A 21,304-nucleotide genomic window follows, 5' to 3' on the forward strand; every position below is an offset into this window, starting at 1 on the left:
ATCTTACTAATCAAATCTTTTCCAATACCATTTCGTTAAAATATTGAAATTAATAATTAAATTAATTTTTTAAATTTGAAATTTAAATTGAATAGCGCCATCTACAAACAAAAAGATAAACTTCTAAGTGACGCTTTATCGCCATAAAATTATTGATTGTCGTTGAGTGTTTGTGCTTTATCCGCATTTTTTAACAAATTATCATCAAACTCTTGAAGAAAACTTACAAAATGAGCGATGTGAAGTCTTTTCTTCACCACTATTGTCAAAAGAACAAGAAGGAACCCCAATTCGAAGTACGACCGACAGGTAAGTTAAATTAATGATTCATAACCTCAACATTTAATGACGCTTTTAAAAGGTCCGAAACACCGACAAAGATTTTTATGCGAAGTACGTATCGACGGATTTGACTACGTTGGTGTGGGTAATTCTACGAATAAGAAAGATTCTCAAGCGAACGCTTCGAGGGATTTCATTAGTTTTCTTGTTCGACAATCTTTGGTTAATCCTAAAGATGTTCCTGTGGATATTGGACTATCTGGAGGGAATGATGCTGGACCAAATAATTCTGGAGTATCACAAGGTATTATAAAGTAAAACTCATTTAAATATAGTCAGATTAAGCCAAAGTTATGAAATTGATATAAACTTTGTTCCAATAAGCAATCACATGTCAAGTAATGTCGCAGATTTCATTGCATTATTTAACATGTCTTCAGAATCAAACTGTTCCAACCCAGTGGAATAACTCTATTAGGATTCTCATCCATAAAAAGGGCGATGAAACAAGTCTCAAGAATTATAGACCTATATTAGCCTTTTAAACTACTGATGAGCTTAGTAGTGAAATTCCATTCACTGGTATAACAATGATGGTGATTTTTAGCAACTACTGGTGATTTTAATACCACTTGGGTTTGTTTTGTTCTCTTTAAATGATGTGCACACTCTGAAACCATTTATAATAGACCTGTTTACAGTGAAAACATTTATCTCCTATTTTGTAGTCATGTGAAGTTTGTAGGCTTGCAGATAACAAACAGAACCATAAAAAAGAATTCTCTTAATAAAGACGAATAGAAAAACATACAACGACAATTTGCTTGCTATATGCTATACAAAAATTAAAATTTTCAACTGGATTTTTTATTATTAATGATTAAAAATAAAATAAAAGGAATAGCACCAAAGCAGAATAGTCCTACCAGAGTACTTTATTTTAATTAACTGTAAATATTCCTGTACTATAAAAATAATAAAAACGAAATAAACCTAAAAATAAAACAAACAATAACAACAAAATAAAATTCAAAGCAATTTGTCACTTTTTTACATTACTACATGTGATTGATTAGTATTAAGGCAAAGCAGTTCCCTTACTTTGTCTGGACTAATTCTATTTCTTCTTTCTGATATAATTATTCCAGCTTTAGAGAATAGTCTCTCACAGGAAACTGAAGTGCCTTGTACACAAAATTTGTCTTGCACTATTTATTTAAGGTATGGGAAATTACATGCGTGTTCACGCCACCATTTGAGTGGATCTTTATGTCTTGGCATAGATCTTCTTCCAAGTATCTTTCTATTTCGATTATAGCCCTGGAATTAGAAGGGTGGCTTTTATGTTTCATGGTTGATTTTTTTGCTAATATATCCCACACCGATATTTTATCTTCTTTATCATCATCATTTCCGTTAAATTGTTCATCTTCTTGTACATCATTGTGCATTTCCGTTTTCCATACATCACTTTCCGTTTCTTGTTGACTCTGCAGTATTTTTGAGGCAATTAATGCTTTTTGGGCATTTCTGCGCATTGTTGGTTAACAAATCTAATCAATTTGAATCGCGGATCTAGAAAGGTCGAAACAGGTAATGTTTTGCACATTTCTGTATTATCAAATCGATTAATCAGCTGAGATTTTATTTTTATGGTTATTTCTTGTATGATAGCATTCTCGATAAATTTGTTTGAAAGTTTTCGCAAATATCAACAATCCAGTCCATTCGCTAAAGGGATTACGGAAGAACCTGTGGCATAGTTTTCTCCACTTACAATTTTAATGACTGGTTTTAGAATCTCGCATAATTTGGCACATTTTCCATTCATCTGAACTTAACACAGAAATATCTGTATCGAATATTGCTAGTGTACTTCTAATGCCAAATCCGCTCAACATATAATAAGTCGAATTCCAGCAAGTGGACATATCTTGCAACAATTTTAATGGTATTTTTCTAGAATTTTCTTGATAATTTTTCATTTGTTATATAGCGCTCCTTTTAAAGTGGGAGGCGATCCTTTTTATTTTTGATATCAGTAGGGAAATATGAGATGTTTCCAAACAATTTTGCAATACTAAATTTATTGAGTGAGCAAAAGATCCAAAATGGTTCCATTTTAGCTCAGCTGCAATAGCATTTTTAATATTCGATGCATTAGGTTTGTTCGTTAGGGCTGCACGACATGGCACTAGTATGACGTCATAGCACAATTAAGTGTAGGTAAGTGCAATGTCATGTCAACTGAGTGCAGGTCAGAAAAGTGTATAAACCATGGTCGCAACGAACAGATTTTTATCAAAAAAAGTGTGTAATATTTGAAATGGACAAACAGGACATTGTCAGCGAAATAGTCGCGGAACATGAAATCATCGCAGAATGTTTTTTTAGTAGCGATTCATCAATTATTATTATATTATTATTTTTTTCAATTATTAGCGAAATATATTTTCTACACCAAACTGCTAACCCTTATAAGTTCTTTCAAAAGTACTATGCTAAATTGCACCAAAATCGATAAGCAGTACTTGCAAAAAAAAGATTTGGGGTGGTGAGGGTAGTTAACCCCAGCCACGCCTAAAAGAGAAAAAACACGTCATTAATATTTTTAAACGTACTATAAGTGTATTTAATGCCGCCAAAATCGACAGGGTAGTTTTTAAATTATTTCAAAAATGTAGGGGTACTTTTTTACTGCCTCTACTGGGATTGAATGTAGTGTGTTCTCTGATACAACAAATATTAATTATTGTAAGGTTTTATTTCTTAATATTTAATATTAATTATTACAAAACACGCTTTCAAATATTTCGCCATTAGTTACACTGAATTACGCTGCACTTATTGAACTTAATCGAAAGCAGGTGCAACAAAATCTGCACTAAACTTACACCGGCTGCACGAAATTGCACTGCGCATGGCCCAACGAACAGTATGAGTGCAACTGCACTAAACTACACTATCCCCAATGGACACACAACATCTGCACTAAACTGCTTAGTGCAAGTAGTGCAGTCCCAACGAACAAAGCTATTGTCAGAAACAACTAGTATAACTCTATCTGCTATATTCCAATCTGAAATTATGTTTCTAATTTCAATAGTTAAGTTTTTACCTGTATGGTGTTCTTCCATTATTTTACAATCTTATAAAACTTTTGGTGTTTGTGGAGGTCCAACAAGCGGTTGTCAGACATAAGCATCTACAGCCTCTTACTATTTCTTGGCATTTTAAATAACATTTTTCGAATAAATTTTTAGCTCATATGATTTATTTAGTAATTTTACAAATTCTTTGAATCCTTTGTTTTCAACTACATAAAATGGTTGAAAATCGTCGGTAAATAATCTTAGTTAATTACCGTCAATGGATTTTGATGTAAAAGTATCGCCTGTAAATATCCTGTCATTGTTTGCTGCCGTTGTTCATTATTTAGTAATCCCTGAGCAGTAGATGGTAAACTTGTAGTAGCTTCCTTTCAAGGTTTAAAATGCACAAAGAAACACAACAAACAACATATGTACACTTTATACGTAAATTATTCTCGATTTACCGTCTGAACTGAACGCTAACTAATAAAATAATAATAATAAAAGTAAAACACGCCGAACGCATTTAATGCATACGTTGGGTATTCCCCGAAAAGCAAGAAATCTGTTATAGGTAGCGAATCATGTCACCGGAGCGGTGTTTTAAGAAACAAATATTTCTTGTCAGTTCCTTTTAAATCACTGGTAACTGCTAAGAAAAGAAGAACTGGTGGTGACAGTGATTTTAAAATCACCGGTATCGATATATCGCTCATCTCTATTGTAAACCACCAGACTGGAAAATAAATTAGATCTTTACCAGCTAAGAGAGCAACCTGGTTTTCGTCTTGGTTATGGTATTAATAACCATTTGCAATGTATTAAAACTCTTATTGAGAAAACTATAGAGTACAACCGACCGTTAAACTTGCTCTTTGTTGACTTTCACAAGGCGTTTGACACTATTGAAATGATTTTAATTTTACCAACACTAAAGGAATGCAGAATTGACCAACGGTACTCCAATATTGTCTGTAATATTAATAAAAACACAATACAATAGTTAACTTACACACTATGACAAAGAAAATAACAAGATAGATTCAACAGGGAGATACAATGTCTCCAAAACTATTTACGGCAGTTCTAGAACATGCATTCAGGTATTATGGTTAATGGGAAAAGATTGAATCATCTCAGATTTGCGGATGATATAGGCTTAATATCAGAAGACCTGCAAAAAGGCAACGCAAAAAGTAAGACTGAATATAAACTACAATAAAACAAAAATGATGACAAATTTAGTACCTAGCGAACCTGTGAAGGTGGAAAACGAGAACATCGAAATTACTGAGAAATGTATACAGTGTGTCCCCGGATTGTGTCCCCGTAAGGTATAATTGACGATAAATTTTTGAATTCAAATTCCATCTTTTGCAATTAAAGTCTGGATGTCAAAAAAGGAAATGTAACCAAGTTTTACGTCAAATGTCCTCAAAGTACCAAAGTTAACGCAAGAAGTTTGTTAATCATTACAGGTAAAATGTTTGTTATGTTAAATTATAGCAATATGCCGAATTTTATCAATTTAGCATATAAAAGAAAAAATGGGTTTTTCTTGGAATTTTTGTTCTAATTTTCCGTTTTACAATAAAAACAAATGATCTGAGTGAACTAACAATCATCTTGTTGAAACCACATTTTGTAGTTCGTAGATATTGACTGACATATCTTTTAACAAAGTTAAGAGAAAATAAAAAGTAAATACAGATATAGTAGAAACCACGAGAGCTGGCAGTGACAGGTCGCTTAAAAATGGTATGAATCAAGATATGGACGTACGACTTAGATTATTTCACCACATACATTTAAATGTAGGTTATGTTAGTAATGGAGGTTATATGTCAAACATTTTCGGCTTGTGAAAGCACTATACTCTGTTTTTAAACCAGGAGCAGTAAACGCGAAAGTCAGATTTACACTAGGAAAAATCACCAGAAAATATCACTAGATATTTTGGCGGTAAATTTAAATTAATAATTATTATTATTGTATTTATTTTCGTTTGTTATCGTCAACACTAAACATACAAATTAACATTGAAGTTATGAGTGTATTTATTTCAAAATATAATAAAGAAGGGTTTAAGAACACAAAATTTACAATAATGACGAAACTGTCGAATTGTCAATAACCTAACCTTCAAAATCAAAATTCAAAATTGCCTGTGTGTGAACCTTCCTCGCATTCAACCAATCACGTGCAAGGTCAATCTGGTGACAAATTTAAAATACTCCTCCTGGTTTAAAAACAGAGTATAATTACCAAAGAAAACTTCAAGGTATAATTAATGTTTGTAAACAAAACTAACCTTACATAACATTCCTTCACGCTATAATTGACATTACAAAAGAAAACTTCACGCTATAATTGCCATTACTAATTGCCAAAGAAAACTTCATGGTATAATTAATGTTTGTAAACAAAACTAACCTTACCTAACATTCCTTCACGCTATAATTGACATTACAAAAGAAAACTTCACGCTATAATTGCCATTACTAATTGCCAAAGAAAACTTCATGGTATAATTAATGTTTGTAAACAAAACTAACCTTACCTCACATTCCTTCACGCTATAATTGACATTACAAAAGAAAACTTCACGCTATAATTGCCATTACAAATTGCCAAAGAATACTTCATGGTATAATTAATGTTTGTAAACAAAACTAACCTTACCTAACATTCCTTCACGCTATAATTGACATTACAAAAGAAAACTTCACGCTATAATTGCCATTACTAATTGGCAAAGAAAACTTCATGGTATAATTAATGTTTGTAAACAAAACTAACCTTACCTAACATTCCTTCACGCTATAATTGCCAAAGAATACTTCATGGTATAATTAATGTTTGTAAACAAAACTAACCTTACCTAACATTCCTTCACGCTATAATTGACATTACAAAAGAAAACTTCACGCTATAATTGCCATTACTAATTGGCAAAGAAAACTTCATGGTATAATTAATGTTTGTAAACAAAACTAACCTTACCTCACATTATTAGTATAACAGATTCATGACAACGCTCACAAGACGTTTCGATTTGAGGTTATAATTATAGAGTGACATCCCTTAGAAGAACAGACGTACTTCTTCGACGTGGCCATTTGAATTGTACAGCAGACATATTAAACTAATGCTATCTCTTTCCAACACACATTACTCTCTAGCGGTTTGTGAACTACGTATGGCATTTGTAAGAGCGAAAAATGATGATTTACTGCCAGCTCTCGTGGCGTCTACTATAACATACAAAAGTATGAATTTTTTAAATAACGTGTTTTTTGCAGAAAAACAAGCCATAATATTTTTTATGACAAGAACAATGGCAAGTGTTGTACCATTTTGGAAACTTGACTAAACAGGCCATCTTTTAAAATTACTTGCCAAGGGTGTTGTATTACTCCTTTTTTTAGAAATCGTGTATAAAACTTGATAGACATAAATTCTTTCAACTTTAACTCAATCAAACTAATATCTTTTTTTTGCAAAACTAACGACTTTTGTTGTTCGATTTGTGACTGCTATAGTAGCATGGTTCATGAGGAATACATTATTAAAAAAGTAACTATAAAATTGCGAACATTTCTGACTGTAGTACCTAAAGATATGATGTACGGGAACGATTTTTAACATTTTTAGACATAGAATTTTTTTCTTATTTTTACTAGAACAGGTATGAGTTGGCCTCTCACCCGGTGCCCGCTTGACGTTGAGTTTCGGGACACCTGTATATCCTAAATTAATAAAATTCGGCATATCGGTATAATTTAACATAACAAACATTTTATCTTAATCAACTTTTTTTGTACATTGCTCAGAAAGACCACTTTACCTGCAACGGTTAACAAACTTCTTGCGTTAACTTTGGTACTTTGAGGACATTTGACGTAAAACTTGGTTATATTTCGTTTTACGACATCCAGACTCTAATTGCAAAAGATGGAATTTGAATTCAAAAATTTATCATCAATTATACCTTACGGGGACACAATCGGGGGACACACTGTATACCTTGGCCATGAAGTCCGGATTGGTAGGGACAATCAGACGTGCGAGCTCTCGAGAATAGTAACTTTAGGTTGAGCAGCTTACGGGGCTGAAACACTATTACTTACAAAGATATCTGTAAGAAAATTACAAGTGACACAACGCAGAATGGGGAGATCCATGTTGGGGTTGTCCCTGAGAGACCAAATCCGAAATGAAGAAGTGAGAAAAAGAACGGGCGTAGAGCAAATCATCGTACGTACTGCAAGGCTAAAATGGAGATGGGCCGGACACGTGGCTAGACTGAGAGTTGGTAGGCGGACGAAGAGAATCCTGGAATGGCGACCGAAAGCAGATAAATGCAGACGTGGTAGACTTCCGACTCGATAGAGAGATGACCTCAGGAGAATAGCAACAAACTGGATCTCACTGGCTCACAACAGGGAGGACTGGAGGTGACATCAGGAAGCAGCAGTGGACAGAAATGGGCTGTTGATGATGATTTAACATGTGCGATTGCATTTGACGAATCGTACCGCTTGTTGGAACAAAGCTATACCTTTATAAAGTTGAAGTGTCCATTTGTACACTACATATTATACATACATATGATACAGCATTGTTATCAAAATAAATTGGCATCAACACAGAAATGATTTCGAATCTACCAAACTAATTTAATTATAACAAAATAAAGAGCCTTTGTTATGCAACCAATACCATACCATTATAATTTTAGTTATCTATACTTATTATTAACTACTTTGTATTTTTTTTTAGATAACAATGCGCCTCAAAAATCTGTATTTGGAGAAGGAATGGGTCCTCAAAGTTATGGTGAAGCTTATCGCCCTGTTGATAGAGACAGACCCAATTGGGATTTTATTGAAAAGATGCAACAAAAAAGAGTTGAAGAAGCTGAAGATTTAGATGTTAACGCTCAAATCCATGGTAATTGGACTATTGAGAATGCTAAATCAAAGTTGCATCAATTCATGCAAACTAATAAAATTAACGCTGATTATAAATACACTCCAGTTGGGCCTGATCATACAAAGTAAGTTAACTAAATAAAACGTTTTTCAAATTTCTAGAAAATTAAAAAATAATATTGTTGATGAAAATAAGTTTATGATAATTTAAATTCTTATTTTCATCAATAAAGTGTAGAAAAATAGGATCTTATAGGATTTAGAAGAATTTTTTTAGTTGTTCAATAAGATTTGATGCTAACATACCAACAAATATGGTATGTTATCATCAAGAATATTTAAATTAGTTTAAAATTGAATATTAATATCATTTAAAACTATTGACATTCAATTTAAAGAACTATAAATATGCAATGGATTAAAAGATACGAGTTTTTGAACGACTAAAAAAACCTTTTATTTCCTATAGGTTTCCTACATATCCTAAAAGTATTTTCTCTATCTGTAAGTAAATTTTTTTAATTCTTAATGAACATTTTCTTTAACATTAAATTGCTGTTTAGGAGTTTTGTGGCGGAAATGAGTTTTTATGTCAAACAACTCAATCGGAACATAATGGGTCGCGATACAGGTTCGAATAAACAATCGGCGAGCAAAAGTTGTGCCCTATCAATAATCAGGCAACTATTCCATCTTGGCGTAATTGAAGCATTTTCGGGAACACTCAAAAAAGCAAGCGGAGGATCCGAAATGCCGCCATACCAAGTTGCAATTTCACCAGATTTACGCACAAAAGTCAAAAATTGCCTTCGAGATTTAAACATCACCCCAACTTCCATTTCTGAGCCATCAGATCAACCAGTTTCTCTTCTTACAAATACCGTTTTGGATGCTTTTGAGGAATCAAAGGTTACACCTGGATCTGTAGTTTCTTGGTCGCCTCCTCAACCAAATTGGAATCCTTGGACAAATTGTAATATTGATGAAGGCCCCCTTGCTCGCGCAACTTTAGAAGAATTAAGCGAACAGTTAATGAGAGAATCAAGAGATCGATTACAGAATGATAAGGAGTTACAAGGAAGTATTAGGGAAAGAGATCAATTACCTGTTTATAGCGTTAAAGGGAAGATTATGGAGGTTATTAATGATAATCCTGTGGTTATTATTAGGGGAAACACAGGCTGTGGTAAAACAACCCAAGTTTGTCAGTTTATCTTAGATGATTATATAGCGTCCGGGCAAGGAGCTTGGTGCAACATTTGTGTAACTCAACCAAGGAGAATTTCAGCTGTTTCCGTATCCGAGCGTATCTCTATGGAAAGATGTGAAAATATGGGAACAAGTTGTGGATATTCAGTTCGATTTGAATCTTTACTCCCGCGTCCATACGCCTCAATCATGTTCTGTACAGTCGGTGTCTTGCTAAAGAAATTAGAGGGTGGTCTTCGCGGAGTTAGTCACGTAATTGTCGATGAAATTCATGAACGTGACGTAAACAGCGATTTTATTATGGTCGTTTTAAGGGATATGATTCATAGTTATCCCGATTTACGCGTAATTCTTATGTCGGCGACTATCGACACGACTTTATTCTCGAAATATTTTAATGATTGCCCTGTTATTGAAATTCCTGGAAGGGCGTATCCCGTTCAATCATTTTTCTTGGAAGATTGTATTCAAATAACACAATTTAATCCTCCAGCTGATAATCGTAAGAGGAGAAATGGCGGAAATGATGATGAAGTCGTTGGTGAAGATTCCGAAGAAAATTTAAATAAAGTTTCTCATGGTAATTATTCGCAACAAACTCAAAATGCTTTAAGTCGATTATCAGAGAAGGATATTAGTTTTGAGTTGATTGAAGCGCTTTTAATTCATATAAAATCGCTGAGTACTCCTGGCGCGGTTCTTATTTTTCTCCCAGGTTGGAATTTAATTTTCGCTTTAATGAAACATTTGCAACAACACCCAGTTTTTGGAACTTCAAATTACTGCATTTTACCGTTACACTCTCAAATACCAAGGGAAGATCAACGCAGAGTTTTCGCCCCAGTTCCTATGAATATTACTAAAGTTATTTTATCCACAAATATTGCTGAAACGTCTATTACAATTAACGATGTCGTTTATGTTATCGACTGTTGTAAAGCAAAAATGAAACTTTTTACTTCTCATAATAACATGACCAGTTACGCTACTGTTTGGGCATCTCGCACTAATTTAGAACAAAGAAAAGGACGTGCAGGTCGAGTTAGACCAGGTTTTTGTTTTTATTTATGTACGAAAGCCCGATTTGAAAAATTAGATGAACATATGACGCCGGAAATGTTTAGAACGCCTTTACATGAATTAGCTTTAAGCATAAAATTATTAAGATTAGGAAGTATTGGACACTTTTTGAGCAAAGCAATCGAACCACCACCATTAGATGCTGTTATAGAAGCAGAAGTAAGAATTTTTTATACAAAGATGGTGGAATCTAAGAGGATTACTACAACCTAGGAGAAGGTGCACACCATAATATAAAAGAAAAATTTTGATCGAGTTTAGCCATTTTTTGGATTACAAAAGAATATAGCAATCCTTTTAGATTCTAGCGTTCTTAAGTACATATATTATTTTTTTTAATTTAATTTATTCTTGATAGGTTTTATTACGTGAAATGAAATGTTTGGATAAAAACGATGAATTAACACCTTTAGGAAAGATTTTAGCCAAACTCCCCATTGAACCTCGATTGGGAAAAATGATGGTTTTAGGTTGTATTTTTAATTGTGGAGGTCCCTTAGCCACAATGGCTGCTAATTCTTCAACATTCCCAGAAATATTTACTCTTGAAGGAGGTCAAAGGCGACTCAGTTATCACCAAAAAGCTTTAGCTGGCGATAGATGTTCAGATCATGTCGCCATGTTAACCGCATTTGAAGTAAAAAAAATTAATTAAAAATTATTACAATTTAAAAAATTATTTTCAAATATTTTAGTTATGGGACCAAGCCCGTCAAGGTGGTGAAGAAGCTGAAATTCGTTTTTGCGAATACAAAGGAATTAGTATGCCAACATTAAGAGTGACATGGGAGGCGAAAAATCAACTTCAAAGTATCTTAACTGCAGTTGGTTTCCCTGAAGAATGTATGCTTCCAATTTCAATGGATACACTTGGTCCAGATCCCAAGTTAGATGTGGTTATGTCATTGATGTGTTACGGGCTTTATCCCAACGTTTGTTATCATAAAGAGAAACGTAAAGTTCTCACCACCGAAAGTAAAGCCGCTTTAATCCATAAAACCTCCGTAAACTGTAGTAATTTCGACCAATCTTTTCCGTTTCCATTTTTCGTTTTCGGTGAAAAAATTCGTACTCGCGCGGTTTCTTGTAAACAAATGACCATGGTTTCACCACTACACCTTTTATTATTGGGTTCAAGAAAAGTTGATTTTGTCGATGGAATTGTTCGCTTAGATAATTGGATTAATTTTAAAATGGATCCAAACGTAGCTGCGGAAATCGTTGCTCTTCGACCCGCTTTAGAAAGTTTGGTTATCCGAGCTTCAAAAGAACCCGAATTGGTAACTGCAATGAGTCCCATGGACATTCAAGTAATTGGAGTTATAAAAGAATTGTGTAAAAGTAATGCGGGAAATTATCAAATTGAACGATCTTCATCGATGTCTAGGTTAGATTCGAAACGACCTCCTCGCGGACATACTTTAGGAAATATGGATGGACCACCACCTAATAAATTTGCACGAGGCAATTTTGGAGGAAATGGAGGTGGATTTAGAGGAGGTTTTGGCGATAACAGAGGAAGAGGGTTTAATAGAGGATATGGTGGTGAATTTGGAGGAAGTAGATTTAGGCGAGGAGGATATCGTGGAGGTTTTAATGATTAAGAAATATTTAATGTAAGTTTATAATGCATTAGAACTTAATTAGATTGTAATGAAATCAAGTTATGAATAAAAAAATCGTAAAAAAAAATGTTTGTTTTATTCCAAATCTATAAAATTACTTTAATCCTGTTTTTACAATGTAAAAGGATTTAAAAAGTAAACGATAATTACATCTACATAGACAAGAAACGTGATAATGAACTCGTTATCTCTGAGAAATGTTTTAAAAATAATGTCATGGTCATAACAAATGACTTATTCAAAACGTAATTATGCGTGTTCTTGGCATTTATTTGCATGATTTTAAGGACTATAAATTATTAACTTTGCATTAATAATAAAATTAAATCTAACTGTTAAGTAGGTGTGTGTTTAAAAAAGAATAATCAGTGCTTTTAATAACCTCGCGTTCTAATATGTACTGTTAGCTAGAAAAGTAATGCTTTGGAGTCAAAATTTGCTGGATACTGTAAAACCATGCCAAGTCATCTAATTGAACCCAAACGCTTTGTGGATAGGCAATAACATTGTGAATTTCTTCTACATTGGAGGCTTTCTCACAGAATCACCTCCACGATTGTTTTAGCCCTAAGCATTTCTTTATCATAGTGATCTTCTTCACTGTTAACAGCTTTCTTAACTTCCTTCATTCGTTTAAGATTAATTTCATTCATTCCTCCTGAGTTTGATGACAACATTGGCGTTCTTATATAGATGCTCGAACGCTTTCTCATAGTCCACAGAGACGAAAACTAGGGGCTTGTAATTTATACATTTTTCGATGAGAATTCTCATTACATACAGGTGGTCGTTGGTACCACTATTTCCTCGAAATGTGGTATGGGTTTAGTAATAAAGCACCGGGAGAAGATTCTGTGGCTACGAATGCAATAAAGATCGGTGGTCCCTGCACGCTCCAGAAAATAAGGGTCCTATTTAACCTCTGCCTGTTTAACAGCACAATACCGAGTAAATGGTATAACGTTATGGCAATACTGTTTCCCAAAAAATGAGATACAGTCTACTTGGATAACTAAAAACCAATAAGCCTTCTGAATCACCTCAACAAACTATTCTCGAGAATATTGATCACCAGATTTGAAAGGCCATAATCTTGGAAGCATTAAGAGAATGCCGCGTCGATAATCGATACTGAAAGTTAATTTACAACATCCACAGAAAAGCGACTATGGTGATACAACTAATGATGGGACTAAACATATCCTGATTGGTAGAGGGGTACGGCGGGGTGACACGATGTCTCCTAAGCTATTTATCGCAGCCCTGGAATATGCATTCAAGAAGCTGGACTGGGAGAATAAAGGCATAAACAGTGACGGTCGAAGGCTAACAAAGTTACGTTTTGCGGATTACATTGTGTTGACCGCTGATAACCTTGGTGACATTAAGCTGATTCTGCGTGAGCTGAAGGAAGTCTGTGCATCGGTTGATCTGGAAATCAATATCTCCAAAACAAAATTTGTGACCAATCTGGTTCCCAGCAAAAACATTGAGGTGGAAGGGGAAAAGAGATTAAACCAGTGGATACGCACACCCTTCTTGGCCATGAAATTAAAATCACAAGAGACAACCAGAGCTGTGAATACTAAGGAGGAGAATAATCCTTATGGGCAGCATATGGTAAACTCAGAGATGTGTTTAAGAGCAACCTACCAATGTGTCAAAAAAGAAAAGTGTTGTGCCGATCATGACCTATGAGGCAGAAACATTAACATTGACCATAACATCTACTAACAGCCTTAGAACACCACAGCGTAAAATGAAAAGATCAATGCTCGGAGTATCGCTAAAGCTGTTTATGTTGCTTATTCTTGGAACTTGTATCTCAAACTTTCTGCGTATTCCTTATTGTTTATGGTTGCAGAAACAAATGTTCCTACAAGTTGCTTGTTTCCGTATTTAGAGATAAATATCGTTAGGAAATTTAGAAACATCTGTAAATATTTTTGTTTCGGACGCAGTGTAGTGTGCAGAAAATATGTCGTTACACAGTACAAAAAACAAGATTTGTGGGTGGAGATTAGTAAAGCGATTGGTGCTGATGTTGATGAAGTAAAAAGAAAAAAAATGTAGTTGCTTAGTATTACACGGAAAAGAAAAAATATAATGGTTATAGTAAATCTAGTGCTGGAACATATTTTATTTATTTATTTATTTATTGATATCGGGGAGCAACAACAGGACAAACCCAATAAAGTTGCTCCACATAATTATTATATGCGAAAACCTTAAAGTAATATTTAATATGATTACAAATATGTTGTTATCTTAAATTAACATTATTAACATTATTAAATATTTAAATTACACATGGTGTGCGCAGTCTTCACAGCCTCGCGGACCGCAAACTTAATATTTCGTGGGTTACTCGAAAAAAGATCGCAACTCACCCGATCCGCGGTTCTTTCCATCCTCAGAATAGGCGAGTTACGATATGCGTTTGTTCGTGGAGTGGGCATATAAAAAAGGAAGTCGTACCGTAACTGACGAGGAGGAACATGAAAAACTTTGAAAAATTATGAAAAATTTTATCAACAAATGGTTTGTCTACGAAAAAAATTCGTTATATTTCCATTGTCGATCCTGGATTCTGCTATTAAATCATCTTTCTTTAATGGACTCATAAGGCGCATACCACTATGTGTATTTCTTTCTAAATGAGTCTGCCTGGTAGTCCAACATTTACGACCTTTCTTTTTCTGTTTTTGCAAAACAATAACACATTGTATTCACATACTGAAACATACACTAACCTGATGGACTAAATGATGGTCGACTAAAATGAGTTTTCTTGGTGTTAACAGGATGTTTACGACAAATTTATTACTGTTTCTGCTTCCCAAACAGGTTGCGTCAATCAGGAACAAACAGTGAACAATATTTATAAAATGGGTATTTATCCTGGGCCGGAGTAAAAATATCTCAAAATAAATGAATAAAAATGAAGAGGAAGATGATGAAATGGGCGTTGAAGACGAGGAATTGCCAACGATCGAAAACGTATTATCATCAGACGAATCTGTCGAAATTTAGATTAGATCAAGTTATTATGATTATTATCATCAAGCTTTGTCACGATGATGACCACATCATTTACGCCAGCTCTTCTTCATAGGTCTTCATGTAGTATGTGCTCCCTCAGGGTTACACCCAGCATCGACCTCTCCATCTAGCCTCCTGGCTTTTCCTGTGGGGATACCTTAAGAGCCAGGTTTATGTCAACAAGCCAGACACTCTCGAGCAACTTAAAGCCAACATACGCCAAGAAATCGCCGAAACAACGCCCGAAATACTCGCAAAAGTGATGAAAAACGTCGAAAAAAGAGCCGATTTTGTGGTGACAGCTGGGGTAAGGCACCTACTAGTCATCATTTTCAAAAAGTGGCTTAACAAATTGTACAAGTCCAAATTTCAATAAAATGATAGAATTCAAACAAAACATTGAGTTGGTTTCAACAAAATGACACCTTGTATATAGGAATATAGCTCTTGAAGATGTCTTTAAATTTCCCGTAGGCTGACCATGCGAGTGTGATCATTATGTTTAGTTCGCTTGTTTAATTATCTCTCGATACACGAACCTCATGGCCAAGATATACATAGCTGTCAACCCTCTCAATCTCATTATAGATTTGTCATAAATTTTGATTTCTCCACGTTGATATTTAGCCAGACTCTTGCGCACACCTCCTTTAAGTCCTTCAGCATTAGTTTCATCTCTCCAAGGCTATCCGAAATAAGAACTCTATCGTCCGCGTAGCGCAAATTACTTAGGCATTTACCATCAATGTTTATGCCTTTTTGGGACCAATCCAGTTGTTTAAATGCAGTCTCCAGGACTGTGATGAACAATTCAGGGTCAACATTGTATCGCCTTGTTTTACTCATAATCAGTACTTTAATACTTCTACTCTCTTCAGTACTTTCATGCAATTTTACTATCATTGTAGCATTCTTGCAGATGTTATAAATGAGTTTGAATGACTGCCACCAACTCAATTTTAATAAAATTTTATAAATACCTCTAAATACCCATCTTGGGTAAATACCCCCGGGTATATATCCAGGAAATTTACCCTTGAAAATAAATACCCGGGTATTTAACAACACTGGGAACAAAATGTTCCTCTGTTTTTCTTTGGTGTGGACATACCTTAAGAGATTACGTTGGCAATGAGGACTTGCGGTGAAGAACAGGCATTACAGACGTAATTTCTCGCATCGCCAGACCCAAATGGAACTGGGTTGAACTGAGGCCACCAACTCGATGGACGGTTGACATCAAGAGATTTGCTAATAAGTGGATCGAGGCAGCTCAGGATAGGAGGGAATAGCTTCAGTATCCACTGGCTATGTTTAGCAGTGGATACTGAGGGCTGAGTGCTGCTGATGATAATGAAGGAAACACTGGAAGAGTCGAAATGGATTTAAATTCTGCTCTGGAAAGCCGATTACATCTTACATTTCTAACAGAATATTAAGTAGTTTTGTTGGATTCCTGGCTATCAGTTTTGAATTAGTCTAAGTTATCAAATAAATTCATAAAATTGTATGGGATCATGCATCAAGCTGTCTTTTTACTTGCAATAACTTAAATTTCGTTATAAACATAGAGATGTTGCTGAGGACAGACACATGTACTTACATTAACGGCGAAATAAGGTTGTAATGCGATTCGTAGCTTGTTGATTATCCAATATTTCATAAGAATCTGAAAAAAAAACAATAAATTAAAAATTAGGACATTCTTTATGATATTACTAAATGGAATATTATTCGTGGCATTACTTTTTTTATTAACTGTACTAAAGATTAATTGTAAAACCTCCTATTTGGACGGACAAATCCTTATTGCGCATGCGCGTCGTAATGATAATCAGTTTTTGAGCTATTTTAAACTTTAACTTTAGTTGAATACAACGCAAGTGACAAAAATAAATTACACCAACAGTTACAAACAAAATGTCGCAAAGAAAACATCTAAAAATACCGAAATATTTTACATTCAAAATCTGAAAATAGTTTAAATTGTGGAGCAACTGCGCCAAAACGTCTGCGCAAAAAAACAAATTACAATCGTTCGGACTTCAGACAACATGGCATCCCGTTCCGCGGTGAGCTCAGCTGACAACTATTGTCAGTTTTGACAGATTTGACGCAGTTAGTGCGTGTACATCTACCCGTACGATAAACTATGTGATTTATCGCCATCAAACGTATCAACAAAGAAACGTTATCTCAAACGAAACAACGAGCCCTGTAAGATGACTTCCCGTGTTAACGTAAAATAAGTTTTTGTGTGTCGTGGGTTTTTGGGAGGAAATTAGGTTGTAGATTTTTGGCGCATATACAATGGATTTTGACGACTCGGGGAACGGGTCCGGCCACGAAACCGTCTACGTAACCCACGAAGATTCCCACATGGTCATGTCTGAGAAGGTACAATCCCTTGCTGGTAGCATCTACCAGGAATTTGAAAGGATGATCTCTCGGTACGACGAAGACGTGGTTAAAACGCTTATGCCTCTAGTTGTGAATGTTTTGGAATGTTTGGATGCTTCCTATCAAATCAATCAGGAGCACGATGTTGAATTAGAACTATTAAGGGAGGATAATGAGCAACTTGTTACTCAATACGAAAGAGAAAAAAGTGCTCGAAAAACATCTGAACAAAAATTATTAGAATATGAGGATTCAGCAGAAGGTAATTTATTATCTAACTTAATACATTAAATAAATAATAAACAATTTTGATTATATTTAAACTAATCATTAAAATTCCAAAGTTTATCTAAGATCATTAATTAATTAAAAATTGTGTATTTATACTAAAATAAAGTAACTTTCCATAAATAATAATATAAAATTATCTTAATGTAATAAATTTATTGTTAATTTGTACAAGAAGAGAAACTCTAAACAATTAAAATGTTGTAATACTTAGCAATAAAGGTTTCACAATGATTATCTTGTACTAGTTGTTTGAATAACAAGAATTTTACTTTAATTAGAATAAATTGCTTTTCACTTTGTTATTTAAATACAATTTTTATGTATAGCCGAACGAAAAGAATTGGCTGCACGATTAGAGGCGTTAGAAAGCATTGTGAGGATGTTAGAAATTAAGCATAAAAATTCGTTGGAGCACTCCGGCAGGCTGGAGGAACGAGAGGGCGAGTTGAAAAAAGAATATGCCAAGCTCCACGAAAGATACACGGAGTTGTTCAAAACGCACATGGATTATATGGAACGAACGAAATTATTGTTGTCTGGTGCTCAATTGGCCAACGAACGAACCGAATCGAACAGGTTAAACTCGAATAGAATCAATATTTGCCGCAGTTCGGGACCCGTTTCGTTTGGATTTGCGTCTTTGGAAGTTGCGGAGGGAGTCGACAGTGTGCCAACGTCGCCTATTAGCAGTAGTCACTCATCTCCTAGGTTTGTATAATATATAAAGATGTCAAAAAATTATGGGATGATTAATAAGAAAATTTTTTAGTTTACATAGTGAATTAGATAATGTTAAGGATGGGATACATACGGTTGAGAAAGCCCAAGAAACTGATACAATTACTCTGGAGAATAAAAGTGTTATTACTTCACCTATTAGTCCACAGGCGAAATCACAAAGTCATACAGGAAGGGTGCATACTCATAAAGAGGAGAGAAGCGGGAACACTTTGTATCAAGAGCTCAGTTTTCAAGTAATTTTTTTATTTGGTTTTAAATGTTTTTTTGGGAATAATTTTTTGTTTTAGGATGCAGATGCTCTTGCTGATATGGATGATGGAGCCGATATAACAGGTAAAATATAAATGTTTATGAAATCGGATTTTTTAATATTATTTGTGTAATTTTTTAGGTGGTTGGGTTCACCCAGGAGAATATGCCTCATCAGGTATGTTTTTCCTAATTAATGCTATAGAATGTGATAATCATTTACTGTTACTATTTTTTTGTTAATCATATTTTTTGGACCAACTTATTCTTTTTAATTTATAACCACTTTATTTGGTTTATTGGAAGTTAGATTTTAAATTATTAACTGTCATTGTTTGTCATTACTTTTAAGATGCGTTCTAGATTATACACTAAGTAAAATTTACATTTGGCGCGCAACCCTCCTTTACCTATGCTTGGGACTGGCAAAGGCACTTACTGAGCTAATCAATCCACCCAGCACTTACCCCAGGCGGAGTTGTTTTGCTTTTCTTATATTAAGGGGGGAATCTTTTTTTTTCTATTAAATAAAGTGATATCTTTCGGAATTTTTGGCTGCCAAACTATGTGCTCTTCAAATTTAATCTTTTGCCTTGTTGTAAACTTATTACAACATACAGGGTGCCCATTATGTTCCAATATAGCATATATTTTGGTAGGTATCAATTTTATAAAAAAACATTTGATACAAAAGTTGTTTAATATTTTATTTGCCATAATAAGACTGCATTCAATTGTTTTTAATTCAGAAAACAACTGAGTAACGAATAATACTTACATTTTTTTAAATGGCAATGTATTCTTTCGTTAGGCTCATTTCATAGAGATTACTTTTCTCTTTACGATGTCGTAAAACATCAGAAAATTCTTGAAAAAAATTTAAAAATTGTTTATTAATAAAAATTAATCAATAACATTAATCTAGATATCCGAGATCGTCAAGTACCTCGAATTATTACCGGAAATTAAATTTACATACAGAATTACGAACAAATAAACGAAAAATTAGCGTACATCTCCAATAATTCTAGGTACTTGACGATCTCGGATATCTAGATTAATGTTATTAGTTAAATTTTCTTAATAAACAATTTTTACATTTTTTTCAAAAATTTTCTGATATAAGGGTACTAAAATTTTACGACATCGTAAAGAGAAAAGAAATCTCTATCAAATGAGCCTAACGAAAGGGTACATTGCCATTTAAAAAACTTCAAGTGTTATTCGTTGCTCATTTGTTTTCTGAAATAAAAACAATTGAATGCTGTCTTATTATGGCAAATAAAATATTAAACAACTTTTGTATAAAATGTTTTTTTGTAAAGTTGATACCTACCAAGATATATACTATATTCCATACATAATGGGCACCCTGTATATTTATTTATTTAAAAACACATTTGTTTATAAAAATAACGCCTGCTTTGTCCTTCAACAGCGTTGTCGCGCGAAGTGTCTAAATCGTTGGTTGACACGATATCTACCCTTGAGATGTTCTGAAACACAAAAATCAAATGGTGTTCTCTTCTATATACAGGGTGTATCTGAATGACTGCAACAAACTTCAAGAGTGATTCTTTAGTGAATTTTAAGGGTACTTTGATATATGAACCATGGGCGACTTCGGCTCCCCTAAGGAGCTACACCCCTCTAAAAATGCCGGAAATGTTTGGTTTAATTTTTTTCTCTCAAAAACCATACACGCTGGGAAAATGAAATTTTGGGAATATGTTTAACTCATAATAGGGCACGTTTTGACCCTATGTGTACTTTCAACCTACCTTTCTAAACTACTAAACCTAACTAGGCATAAATTGAAAGGGGGTGGCCTTTCAATTTATGCCTAGATTTTTTGTATGAAAATGATAAATACATTGGAAAAATTTGATTTAGATAGATAAAAATATTCTAAAACTTGTTTGCCCCTCTGATCTTCTTCGTAAATTTAATAATTTCTGAGGAAAAAATTTATTAAGCGAACACTAACAAAAATATACCAAAAATGGCGCTTGATGTGTAGACCTTCTCTTGTCGGTGCTGATATGATCGTGAATTTTAGTGGTGACTTGTGTTCAAGTGTTCCCTCTCTTAAGTCAGTTCATTCCTGCTACAGTGTTGATTAAATTTAATTACATTTGATAGTGTCTGTAGGGCTGTGTTACGCGTAGTTTTTGTAATTTCATTTTTATTTTTGTCGATTTTCTCTACCGGTGTGCTTGGAGGCGTTCGCTGTCTCTTTTATTCGGAATGGAAGGAACCGGTCCGGGTGCTTTGCGCGCTCTTGAGTTGAAATTTTTGGAGACAATGAATTCATTCGACGCGCGTCTTCAGACCGCGTTGCATCCCGGCGGGCATCCTG

The 21,304-nt window shown here is 34.2% G+C and overlaps 2 protein-coding genes across 5 annotated transcripts in view; both read left to right on the forward strand.

Moving 5' to 3' along the window:
* Positions 1-144: 144 nt before the first annotated feature.
* On the forward strand, positions 145-12,554 carry LOC111421674 (dosage compensation regulator mle). 2 transcript variants are annotated; one of them, XM_023054854.2, is made up of 6 exons: positions 145-309; positions 362-586; positions 8,157-8,433; positions 8,872-10,756; positions 10,956-11,234; positions 11,293-12,554. In XM_023054854.2, exons 1-6 carry the CDS (start codon positions 231-233, stop codon positions 12,199-12,201), a joined length of 3,654 nt encoding a protein of 1,217 aa, XP_022910622.2. In that variant the 5' UTR covers positions 145-230; the 3' UTR covers positions 12,202-12,554. The 2 variants fall into 2 exon arrangements, with proteins under 2 accessions (XP_022910622.2, XP_071057362.1); XM_071201261.1 differs by lacking the exons at positions 145-309; positions 362-586 and adding an exon at positions 8,778-8,812 and having other exon boundaries at positions 8,378-8,433.
* A 4,645-nt stretch (positions 12,555-17,199) lies between these two features.
* LOC111421846 (JNK-interacting protein syd) overlaps positions 17,200-21,304 on the forward strand; it is a 28,338-nt gene continuing 24,233 nt past the window's right edge. For all 3 annotated transcript variants that reach the window (XM_023055045.2, XM_023055052.2, XM_023055060.2), the window contains exons 1-5: positions 17,200-17,926; positions 18,282-18,663; positions 18,725-18,929; positions 18,984-19,029; positions 19,088-19,123. In XM_023055045.2, coding sequence (XP_022910813.2) covers positions 17,575-17,926; positions 18,282-18,663; positions 18,725-18,929; positions 18,984-19,029; positions 19,088-19,123 — 1,021 coding nt within the window. In that variant the 5' untranslated portion in view covers positions 17,200-17,574. The remainder of the gene's footprint in view (positions 17,927-18,281; positions 18,664-18,724; positions 18,930-18,983; positions 19,030-19,087; positions 19,124-21,304) is intronic.

The sequence above is a fragment of the Onthophagus taurus genome, chromosome 1, assembly GCF_036711975.1.
Source record: "Onthophagus taurus isolate NC chromosome 1, IU_Otau_3.0, whole genome shotgun sequence".
Classification (NCBI taxonomy): domain Eukaryota; kingdom Metazoa; phylum Arthropoda; class Insecta; order Coleoptera; family Scarabaeidae; genus Onthophagus; species Onthophagus taurus.